The 12,249-nt window shown below is 43.0% G+C and overlaps 1 protein-coding gene across 1 annotated transcript in view; it reads left to right on the top strand.

The window, feature by feature from the left end:
• Window positions 1–10,780, top strand: part of LOC118367002 (SH3 domain-binding protein 4-like) — a 66,174-nt gene extending 55,394 nt beyond the window's left edge. Inside the window, exons 4-5 of the mRNA XM_035749917.2 lie at window positions 7,878–8,066; window positions 9,463–10,780. Coding sequence (XP_035605810.1) covers window positions 7,878–8,066; window positions 9,463–9,687 — 414 coding nt within the window. The 3' untranslated portion in view covers window positions 9,688–10,780. The remainder of the gene's footprint in view (window positions 1–7,877; window positions 8,067–9,462) is intronic.
• The last annotated feature ends 1,469 nt before the right edge of the window (window positions 10,781–12,249 follow it).

Below are 12,249 nucleotides of genomic sequence, written 5' to 3'. Positions count from 1 at the left end.
AGCCTAGCATAGGATTATGCCTCTCTTTCAGCATGCAACATTTTCACAAAACCCAGAAAAGCATTCAAATAAAATAATTTACCTTTGAAGAACTTCAGATGTTTTCAATGAGGAGACTCTCAGTTAGATAGCAAATGTTCCGTTTTTACAAAAAAATATTATTTGTGTCGACTAATCGCTCCGTTTTGTTCATCACGTTTGGGTAAGGAAAAAAAAAAAATATAAATATTAAGTCATTAAAACGCGAACTTTTTTCCAAATTAACTCCATAATATCGACAGAAACATGGCAAACCGATGTTTAGAATCAATCCTCAAGGTGTTTTTCACATATCTATCGACGATAAAATCCTTCGTGGCAGTTGACTCTCTTCTGAAGAAATGGAATGCGCATGGACCTACAGATTACGCAATAATCTCGACACAGGACACCGGGCGGGACACCAGGTAAATGGTCAATCTTCCAATGATATGCCTACAAACACGTCACAATGCTGCAGACACCTTGGGGAAACGACAGAAAGGGCAGGCTCATTCCTGGCGCATTCACAGCCATATAAGGAGACATTGGAACACAGCGCCTTCAGAATCTGGGGCATTTCCTGTATGAAACTTCATCTTGGTTTCGCCTATAGCATTAGTTCTGGGGCACTCACAGATAATATCTTTGCAGTTTTGGAAACGTCAGAGTTTTGTCTTTCCAAGGCTGTCAATTCCATGCATAGTCGAGCATCTTTTCGTGACAAAATATTGTGCTTAAAACGGGCACGTCTTTTTATCCAATAATGACATAGCTCCCCCATAGGTTGAAGAGGTTAACAACACTGTCATCTCAGATTTTCAAAATATGCTTTTCAACCAAAGCTACACAAGCATTTGTGTAAGAGTATTGATAGCCTAGCATAGCATTAAGCCTAGCATTCAGCAGGCAACATTTTCACAAAAACAAGAAAAGCATTCAAATAAAATAATTTACCTTTGAAGAACTTCGGATGTTTTCAATGACGAGACTCTTAGTTAGATAGCAAATGTTCATTTTTTCCAAAAAGATGATTTGTGTAGACGAAATAGCTCCGTTTTGTTCATTACATTTGTTTACTAACCTGTTTACTAACCTGTCCCTTATGCCCCTCATCCTTGTAAGGTTTAAGGCCCCTGTGTGTCCTAACATTATGGACGCATTTAAACTGCACATGCATCCTGTGTTTACAAAATGGCCACTTTCATAGAATGTGTGCAATAATAACCACATTAACGCTTGGCGGTCAGTGAGCTCTATGGATTTCACCATTTCAGCCAAATGCACTTGAGTCTAGATGAAATTAAAACTGTAAATTCTCCTCAGCATTAAGCTTCTTCAGCTATGTCTCCCAACATTAACATTCAGGGCAGAACAAGATCATCAGCACAATAATAATACTTAAACAATTCCCAAGGTTGACTTGACACATATACTCTCTTCTGCTTTGTTTTGTCCGGCAGTTTAATGTAATCCCGAATAGAAAGAACCCAATACTTTGTCAGACCTGCCTTACTGTATGTATGAAATCAAGCCCCAGCTTTGGAATCTCTGCTCTGACATCAAACATCCAGCCCTGTCACTGACTGAGAGACTAAAATAAGCAGAAACACCATATTGTTGTTTATTGTGTGTATTGTGTGTATAGTCTTTTAGACTCCTAGTGGGATTGTATCAACCCCAGTCTGAGGACTAGAGGTCTGTGTGAAATGGCCGTCGCGTTTGGCGTCTGATTGATGGACGTGGGCAAAGACATGTCTCTGTGGAGGATCATTACCCCACAGATGTTTCCTGTCTCATTGTTGAGACTAAACAGAAGTGCCAGTTATGGACCAAGTGGCGCCTGCATTCCACACCACCTCCCCTTGCCCCTCACATAGCCCCTCTACCTCAACTCAGCTATGATCAGACAACTATGCAGAAACACTCTACGGAGCTGCCTGTTCTGTCTGGTGTTGTTGGGCCACGAATTGTAGGCCAGTGAGTGTGCTATGTACTGTTTTGTGTATATATACTGACTTCAGTTTTAAGGCGGTTTCTGAGCCACCATTGCACCCATTCCTCAAATAGGATTTGGAAAAAGAGGAAAAATCTGGAGGAGGTTCTAAACTGCGCGGTGGGCACCCCACTGTGTCCTGCACTAAGAGGGATTTAGTTCCCACTCACGCACACAACTCTGTAGCAGACCCTCCCGAGTCCCAATCCTCATCCTACGCTTTGAATTATTTGTGGAGAGAGAGCGCGAGAGCGAGAGATCCCTGAAGTTGATAGCACTTGGTTGTAATAATAACAATCTATTTCTGGAAGATGACTTTGGGAGCGGCCATCGGGATGATCATGTGCAGTTAGCTCTGTGTTGCCATTTTTTAACACAGACCCTGTTTTTTTTCTGCATCCCTAGACTCCATCTTCTGTTCTTCACTTCCTGCTCAACACTCTCCCTTCCTCCTTCCTTCAGCAGTAGGGTGTGGCCAACTGCTGTGCTGGTACAGTTGACAGCACGACATATCTGTCTCACTCTGGAGACACGTTGTTTGTGTGTTTTTCGTCTTCTGCCAGTCTGGGTAGAATGGACGAGGTTCACACAGAGGGCGGAGTGTCACGAAAAGAACCCAGAATTCTCTCATCTCAGCTCAGCAGACTGCTTGGTGGAGGGTATAAAGGCGATCAGGTGGATTTGTGTATTCAGAACAGGAAAACAGTAATAGAAGTACACGTTGAAAGTACAAGTTGAAAGGGAAAAGTAGAACTTAGTAGTCAGGGGTTCTCAAACTTTTTGGGGCCGGGGACCCCTTTTGTAATAGCTAATTCACCAGAGACCCCTCATAACTCCAGTGAGAGAAAAAATAGCGTACAAGGAGTTTTACTATGACTTTGGCAGTGCATGGCAGGACAAACAAAGTCTTGGGCCCTGCGAAGGAACATTTTAAAGGCCCACCTCTTGGCATTGGAGTTAACATTTAGCAGTTTAAGCTAATTCTACACGCCTGTTTTGGTTAAAAGCTGAGGGAGAAATGGAGCCTGGAGAAATGCAACCACTCTCAAATTCAGAGACAGGACTATGGATGCAAGGACGGACCATCCATAATATCGAAATTATAGTTTTAGCAATGTTTCAGGCTATATATTGTTTGTTTACATTTACATTGTTTACAAACATTGGGTTATATTTTGGGTTCTCCTTATATTTCTGGTTCTGATTGGGTAGGACAGTTGAACTAAGCTCCCGAGGCATTTATAAAACATGTTCTTCAAGAATAAATGGGCTATATCATGGTATGCCATACCAAAAATGCATGTAGCAACTAAGGATTCTAGCTTTGAATTACAGTGCGTTTAGGTAAAATGATCTTATAACTGGTTGAAAAATGTATAATTGGTGAAGCACTGTGGATACCAATATCCCATGTGACCCTCCCAGTCCCATGTTTCCCAAGGTTAAGAGTATATGAGTAGATTAATAATATTACATTGTATTTCATTGGTCTGTTGGTAGAAATACTCTTAAAAGATATGAAATGTTATTTTGAGATCTGGCCGCGGACCCCTGCAGTAGAACCCCTGATGTAGAGGGCAAGACTGTGACTGAGATACAGATTAGAGTGAGTGGCTAAGATGGGAAGAGCGACACGGGAACCTTTCAGACATAAATGGAGATGGAGAGTGAGATGATAGAAGAGAGGGGGAAAAGATGGAAGTATAGACAGACAAGGAATGGGAGGATGAGGAGGAGGAGACTGGAGAGACAATAGATTGCTATTCTTCAAGAAGCATCACATTTATCAAATGTAGTCCCTCAGTTCTCAGCCTGACAATGATCACTCTGAGCTATCCTCACTCTGAGCTATCTTGCTTTCATACACTTTGTTTTCAAATAGAAGACGATACCTTCGAAGACTGATGCACACTATGTAATATAATAATAATAATATAATATATGCCATTTAGCAGACGCTTTTATCCAAAGCGACTTACAGTCATGTGTGCATACATTCTACGTATGGGTGGTCCCGGGAATTGAACCCACTACCCTGGCGTTACAAGCGCCATGCTCTACCAACTGAGCTACAGAAGGACGCATACCGCAGAGACCCCCCGCCCGACCGCCCCTTTCAGAAATATGCCTGACAGAGTTGCATTCTCACTTTGACAGTGAGATGTTTTATGGAGTTTAGAAGATGCAGTGTCTCTATGCACTGATGTCTGCATTGATGTCTTTGTGGCATTTAGCTAAACCAGTCGCAGGCAGACACACACACACGGACACACCCACACACACAATACACCAATCCCTTGTGCCTCAGTGACATTTTGAGAATAAAAACACAGCATATACACTGAGTATACCAAACACTGGGAACACTTTCCTAATTTTGAGTTGCGCCACTCCCTCTTTACCTTCAGAACAGCCTCAATTTGTCGGGCATGGACTCTACAAGGTGTCGAAAGTGTTCCACAGGGATGCTGGCCCATGTTGACTCCAATGCTTCCCACAGTTGTGTCAAGTTGACTGGATATCCTTTGTGTGGTGGACCATTCAAACAGGTGCACATGGCACGTACTACCATACCCATTTCAAAGGTACTTAAATCTTTTGTCTTGCCCATTCACCCTCTTTTTATTTAACTAGGCAAGTCAGTTAAGAACTAATTCTTACTTACAATGATGGCCTACCCCGGCCAAACCCGGACGATGCTGGGCCAATGGTGCGCCGCCCTATGGGACTCCCAATCACAGCTGGTTGTGATACAGCCTAGTACTGAGATGCAGTGCCTTAGACCGCTGTGCCACTCAGGAACCCTCTGAATGGCACACATACACAATCTTTCTCAAGGCTTAGAAATCCTTCTTTAACCTGTCATTTCCTCTTAATCTACACTGATTTGAAGTGGATTTAAATAGTAACACCAATAAGGGACCATATCTTTCACCTGGATTCACCTGGTCAGTCTGTCATGGATCAAGTTTTGTTCATATTTTGTATACTCAGTATGTAATTAAGCAATAAGACACGAGGGGTTGTGGTATATGGCCAACACACCACAGCTAAGGGCTGTTCTTATGCACGACACAATGCAGAGTACTTGGACACAGCCCTTAGCCATGGTATATTGGCCGGGGCGGCAGCGTAGCCTAGTGGTTAGAGTGTTGGACTAGTAACCGGAAGGTTGCAAGTTCAAACCCCTGAGCTGACAAGGTACAAATCTGTCGTTCTGCCCCTGAACAGGCAGTTAACCTACTGTTCCTAGGCCGTCATTGAAAATAAGAATTTGTTCTTAACTGACTTGCCTAGTTAAATAAAGGTATAAAAATAAATATTTTAAAATTACAATGTAATTAGAGCAGTAAAAATAGATATTTTGTCATACTCGTGGTATATGGTCTCATATACCACGGCTGTCAGCCAATCAGCATTCAGGGCTCGAAACCACCCCGTTTATAATTCCTCTTCAGCTGTCTGTGATGGTCTTTGGCCTAAAGCTGTGTAAATAGCAGTTAGCTCAAACTCCCTTGAATCTGGTCACAATGCCGACGTGGTTATCATACAACTCTTGACAGCATGAATTTATGACATGTCAAGTGTGTCATGCGTCATTACAGTAGTAACACTGCATCTCCTATTCAGTCTTAAAGCCTTTTGCTATATTCATTATATTCTGTGATCATAAACGCTCACCCCATGCAGCCCCTCACCCCTCAGCAGTGGACATATTGTCGACTATATCCAACCCTTAGTGTGAATAGATGTCATTTCTGGATCTCTGTTCTTGCCCTCATAATCTTTGGTAATACTTGGCAAAAGCCTTCACAGTTCAGCACCAAGTCACAGTGAAGGGGAGGGATCAGGCACAGATTACCCTGCAATTTGACTGGAGCTTGCAGTATTAACAGTGTGAGGCGAACAAAGAGGCACATGGGAGCGGAGCATGGTGGAATGGGCTTACTGGCTCTGTCAATGATTTATCCATCTCTCAGTTCTAACAAGGACGAGAGACGTGTTTATAATGTGAAGGCGCAGTCGTGTGGCGGGAGTTCAACACACGAATATAAACCTAATAAGAATGTTTGTTTTGTTCCTGACTGTTTCCTTAATGAACCAGTAACAGGCTGTTAGCTTTGTGGTCAGAAGAGGGCCTAGATCTCAATAACTATTTGCTTTTGTCAACCCAGGCAAACAGTGTAGTAGGTCAGCTCTGAACTACTCTCTGTGTGCGTTGTTTGTACAGTCAACTGGTTTTATATGTGGAGCATCGTCTGTCTGTCTGTTAGCATGACTCCTAGCTGTGTCGGGATCTAGCTCGAGGTGACATGGGCAGTACTCTCCTTGAATTCTGCAGGGACTTCCTGTTGCTGTTACCCGGAGAGGAAGCAGGTGCTTGTCTGAAGCCTTATCTTTCAGTAGGACTCTTCCTTCCACAACATACACAAACACACAGGAACACACGTACGGAAATACATACTAACAAATGCACACAGATGGGATCGTTCAATGTCCTTATTCGAAATCATTCTGCATAAGAATGTTTGCATAGTTACTCAAATGGAAATGAACTCCATGCTGCTTTAGCAGAAATAATCAGATTATATAATGTAGTCTGGGCTGAAGTGGAAATCCCCTCTGCTTTTTTACTCTGATCTGGGCCGAAACGGTGCATTCCTGGCTAACTGTTAACAGGAGCTCCAGGCATCCAGCACACTATCTCATCCTCGTGTGTGTGTGTGTGTGTGTGTGTGTGTGTGTGTGTGTGTGTGTGTGTGTGTGTGTGTGTGTGTGTGTGTGTGTGTGTGTGTGTGTGTGTGTGTGTGTGTGTGTGTGTGTGTGTGTGTGTGTGTGTGTGTGTGTGTGTGTGTGTGCAAGAGAGACAAGCATCGCCACATTCCTTCACCTCCTCAACCCCCCTCCCTGCCCGTTTCCTGTCATTCCATGCATTCCTGCCCATGGAACTAAAGCCCAAATCAGAGCTTTAGTTGGCTGCACTTTAATGTCCCATTTATTCTCCCTGGCTCTGTTGAGTCTAACCATGTATTCTGTGGTTGCCGAGTATCATTTACGGGAAGGCTCTTTGGTGTGTGCATGGGTTTGTTGTGAGTTCATGTATTTGCATGTGTTTGTGTGGCTGCATTTGACTTTGCAAATGTACACGTGTGCAGCACTTCAGTCCTGCCCTATGATTCTCTTTGCCTGAGGTTGTGCTTATATTGAAAATATTCCATAGTGTTTTCAGATTCAATGAGCACAACACAAGCACAGTTTAGTTTCACCCCAACTTGATAAGACGTGGTGGGGGGGGGCAGGGTTAAAGGGTGAAGGATTGGTCTGGATGACACTCCAAACAAATTAGACATACAGAAACATAAGCCACACGAGTCAGTCAAATGTCTCTCTTTCTCCATTTGAAGTAGTATAGTTTTGGTTCCCTGTTGTTAGCTGTGCTCCATAATGGCACGTAGTCCCCTGCTCAGCTCCCCTGCCTATCGCTGAGTTAATCAAAACGCTAGCTAGCCAGAGCCGGAGAGTTGGACCCTGCATGGCCTTGGAATGCTGTAGCCCTCCTGGTGAGGTGGTGCTTAGCGGCTCAGTTCCCGTCAGGCCTTCTAGAATACATCTGAAGAAATGACACAGACTTGAGAATGTGAAGCATAGCCAAGAAACGAAATGCAGAGGAGGAAGTCATGGAATTTCATGGGCTCTTATGCATGTGTTCTTGTGTGTTTGTTTATGTGGGTTTTGTATGTTATCCTGTCCTGACCAGCGTCTCCTTGTCTATGAGCCAGTCATTTCATGGAATTGTATTGATAAGAATGTACAGTGTGTTTATTTTGTATCCTGACCAGTCTGTCTCTGTCTTCCTTCTCAGGCATTGCTGAAGATGGACTGCCAGGGTCTGGTGGCCAGGCTGGTGATGGACTTTGTCCTGCTGACCACAGCAGTGGAGGTGGCCGGTCGATGGAGGGAGCTGGCTGAGAGGTTAGCTAAGGTGTCCCGTCTGCAGATGGATGCATATGAGGCACCCCACAGAAACAAGAATGGAGTAGTGGACAATGAGGTAAGTGGTTTGGATGGCACGATCCTACTGAAACATTGTTGGCAACCATATTGAAAAATGGAACACTAGACATAGCTGTTTGAAATTATATTACCTGCGATCTATAGATAGCGACATGCTTATTTATTTTTTAATAATTATACTTTTGGAATGATATACAGTGAATGTCACCCATATAACCATGACCATAGTAAATTAAACTGACAGAACATAGCATGCAATTTATTGTCACACTGTTCAATATGTTGTCTTCAATTGCCACCCCTCATTGTCCTCTGACCTTATCTCTCCCTGTACTGTGTGTTCTACAACGGGGTGGTCAAAACTGTTCCATCTGAGAAATCCCTGCGCAGCTACTGTCCCATCAGCCCTGCCAGTCAATTCATTATCTTGATCTACACTGTAAAAAGCATCCACACATTATTTCCCCTTGCGTCTAGCCTAACATTTGGTTTGCAACAATGGTCGGGGTTGTACAGACGATGTTGTCTGTCTCTCGACATTTGCAACATTGTTCCAATGTTGAAATTCGATCTCCACTGTCCTATTGAGAATGAATGTGTCAGGAAGAGACAGACATCTTTTCTCAGCCAGTCGAAATCATGAATCAGCATACTTATTATGGATATATACAAATAAATGTCAACAGAAAAACATGTCAAATGACATGAAATGCAGCTAGCTTGCCGTCTTGCCAGCTTCAGTTTGAAGTGATTGCGTTAGCTTTGTAACTGGCTAGCTCTTCTGAACAGTGTCCCGACGAGAGGCGAAATCGCGCATCATTAGCTCTTTGTTATACATGTGTCCAAAACAGCTTCAACAAACGTAAATGCAGCTACTTTGTGGTCATTCTAGCTGTTTGACCTAGCCATAGTTAGCTAGCTAGCAAGGGGTAAGAGCATTGCCCGCCAGCATGGTAATGGAACATTTAGAATAAACGACTGGATATAGAACAAAAAATACTTTACGACTGGGTCAAGTCTTTGGCAGCCAGCTAGCAACCATAGATGTGTCGGGACTAGGCCTGTATTTTCATTGCGCTGTTTAACCAGCTCTCTCATATGCAATTGCTTTACTTTACCCTTTATTTAACTAGGCAAGACAGTTAAGAACAAATTCTTATTTTCAATGACGGCCTAGGAACAGTGGGTTAACTGCCTGTTCAGGGGCAGAACCTCACATATATATATTTTTTTTACCTTGTCAGCTCAGGGATTTGATCTTGCAACCTTTTGGTTACAAGTCCAACACTCTAACCACTAGGCTATACGCCAACAACATAATTATGACCATAGAAACATCAGGACACAGCATGGAAGTCCCATGTGATCTTCTTTCAGTTAAATATGGTCGCTTCAATCTCCACCTCTTTCTGTTTCACTCTCTCCCTGTGTAGGCCATGTGGAAGCCAGCCTATGACTTCCTGCTGACGTGGGCGGCCCAAATCGGAGACAGCTACCGGGACGTGATCCAGGAGCTGCACATGGGCCTAGACAAGATGAAGAGCCCCATCACCAAGCGCTGGAAACACCTGACGGGCACGCTCATCCTCGTCAACTGCTTGGATATGCTCCGGAGCTCCGCCTTCAGCTCCGCCTCTCAGGACGACTGTGCCATCTAGACCAAACTGGCCATCATCATCACCATCGTCATCACTCACAGGTTGCAACTTGTCTCCTCCCCTTTCAATTTATTTCCCATCAGTATAGATAAAAGAACGAGGAAGAGAGAAAGCCCCTTTATACTGTTGAGTTGGACCTATAGACTCCGTCTGCTGTCCTTCCAATGTCGATCACCATCCTAACCCAACCCCTGACCCTACCCTTCTGGATCATTTTGCATATCTACCTAAAATGTAGAACATACCTTATTCCCTGTTTTGTATTGGAGATTCTGCACAACAGCTGCCTGTCTGTCTGCTCCCTCTGAGTCCTGCTTCCTCCGAATCTGCCTTCAGTCTCTCACCCCCGGGAGGACGAGAGCACTAGACTGCCCCCCTCACCCACCAACCTTCGTATTGCCACCAACCAAACTACACAATGCTACAGTCTCAGTATTCACAAATACTATTTTAATTGTCACTACCTGGCATGGTATGTATTTTTGTACTCTAAATATGGCACCACATTTTTTTTAAGACTCTTTGACACCTTCCGTTCATGACTGTGGACTCGACCCATTACTAAGAGGATAAACTTTTGAAATGGTGTCCATGTTCTTTAGTCTTTGTCACGTGTGTCAAACAAGCTGAATACGTTTATTTATAAAGCTCTGTAATTGTTAAGATGAACGTGCACTCTTGTTGTTCAGGGTTTCCTCTTCAACTCATTTGTTTGAGAACTGTGTATATTTCAAATAGTCTTTCTGCTTCTTCTCTCGCCTCTTTATCACCTCGTTCTTTTAAAAGGAACCTTAAATGCCTGCCGTTGTTTGTTTTTTTACTCCTTTTTTAAAGATATTTTGTACCAAAGCTTGTCAGCAGTTAATATGGTTCCACATATAGCTACTGTAGATGGCCTCATTCAATGTCCAACCACTGTTGTGCAATGCTCATTCTATGTTAAAGATCATGTATATGTTTCGACCACTGTATGTGTTGTGTTCCGTGATGAGTACTGTATAGCTTGCTTCATGTTCATCCACATTTAGCATCCGTTTTGACTGCATACTTTTGTGGAGAATAATATGAATAAAATGTAAATATTTATACACAATTCATTATGCTGATTGCTGAATAACTGGATTTATTACCGCAGTATCCAAATTTTGTCTTCAGGTCAGATTTGTTTGAATTTTTTTAACTTCAATTTTACCTTACAAGCACACAAATCATGTTAAAGAGGCAGGAAATGACAAAGGTATGTGACGGGCACTTTTTAGTTTCTAAACAGCATTCAGTTTGCGCAGACCACCCAACAACATCCCAGAGAATACAGCATGTTCTGCTGAGAACAAAATAAATGTACTGGCACACAGGGAGATAATCTCTCACCCCATCTTCCCTTTGTCTAATGGCTAACTGGGTGATACAGCCGGTGTGAAAGAGAGGTCAAAATACACCGGAGAGGGGGATAGATAGACACCCATGAAAGAGAGGAAGAGGTAGAGATAGAGACACGTATGGAAAAGAGGAAGAAGGGGGGTGTTTAAGTTTCAGTCTGGATGACCTCCAGCAGCCGGTTTGCTTATCTAACTTTCTGCTTTGCCAAGCATTCCCATCACTCGATACGTCTGATGTTGAAGCAACCATGAAACCATTTACAGCTCCAGCAAAACGGTTCCGAGGGGTGTCTCTCTCTCTCCGTGTCCCATAAAAGCAAGGAGGGCCTTAATTAAATACACAGATTAATGGAGGAGAAAAAAAAGCCAAAAGGACTGGAATTAATTACGACAGAATATAGGCAGACATGCATCAAAACCCTGCTTTGAGGGTGGGTAATGAGCTCCCCCGGGCAATGGCAGGGAAAATACAGTTTGCCACTTCGCATAGCACAGCCAACTTTCTGTATACACTTTCTAAATGTGTGTTTAATCTTGGATAATCCATAAAATGATGCGAGTTCTTGGTGTGCCACTGGGAGTCAAGTTTAAGCTTGTCTTGGTGTTTTGAAATGACTCTTATCCCACTTGGTGTTCAGTTGTTATTAGTCATTTGCCTGTGATTTAGCTCCTCGTGCTAATGTTTAGCATTTTTTTTGCCTAGTATGGAGATTGCTCAGTTTTAGACATGTATTGGGTCTAACCAGTGACTCTGGACAGAAATGTTAAGCTTTTAGTCTGAGCTGATGGAGTAATGGAAATGCATAGATCATTACTGTCTTGGGCGCTAAAGATCTGAGGGATGAAAACATAATTCCTTCCTTTTTACACACACCCATATACTCTCTCCTCATTTGAGAGGGATAAATGTGATCCCTTATTAATTCCATCCCTGCTACTATCTCTCGCTCACTCTCTCTCCCTGTATATTTCTCTCTCTCTCTCTCTCTCTCTCTCTCTCTCTCTCTGTGTATATTTCTCTCTCTCTCTCTGTATATTTCTCTCTCTCTCTGTATATTTCTCTCTCTCTCTCTCTCTCTGTGTATATTTCTCTCTCTCTCTGTATATTTCTCTCTCTCTCTGTATATTTCTCTCTCTTTCTGTATATTTCTCTCTTTCTCTCTCTCTCTTCTCTCTCTCTCTC

Source organism: Oncorhynchus keta, chromosome 34 (assembly GCF_023373465.1).
Source record: "Oncorhynchus keta strain PuntledgeMale-10-30-2019 chromosome 34, Oket_V2, whole genome shotgun sequence".
Classification (NCBI taxonomy): domain Eukaryota; kingdom Metazoa; phylum Chordata; class Actinopteri; order Salmoniformes; family Salmonidae; genus Oncorhynchus; species Oncorhynchus keta.
Note: the sequence above shows the minus strand (reverse complement) of the source record. Positions and strands in the feature narration are given on the sequence as shown.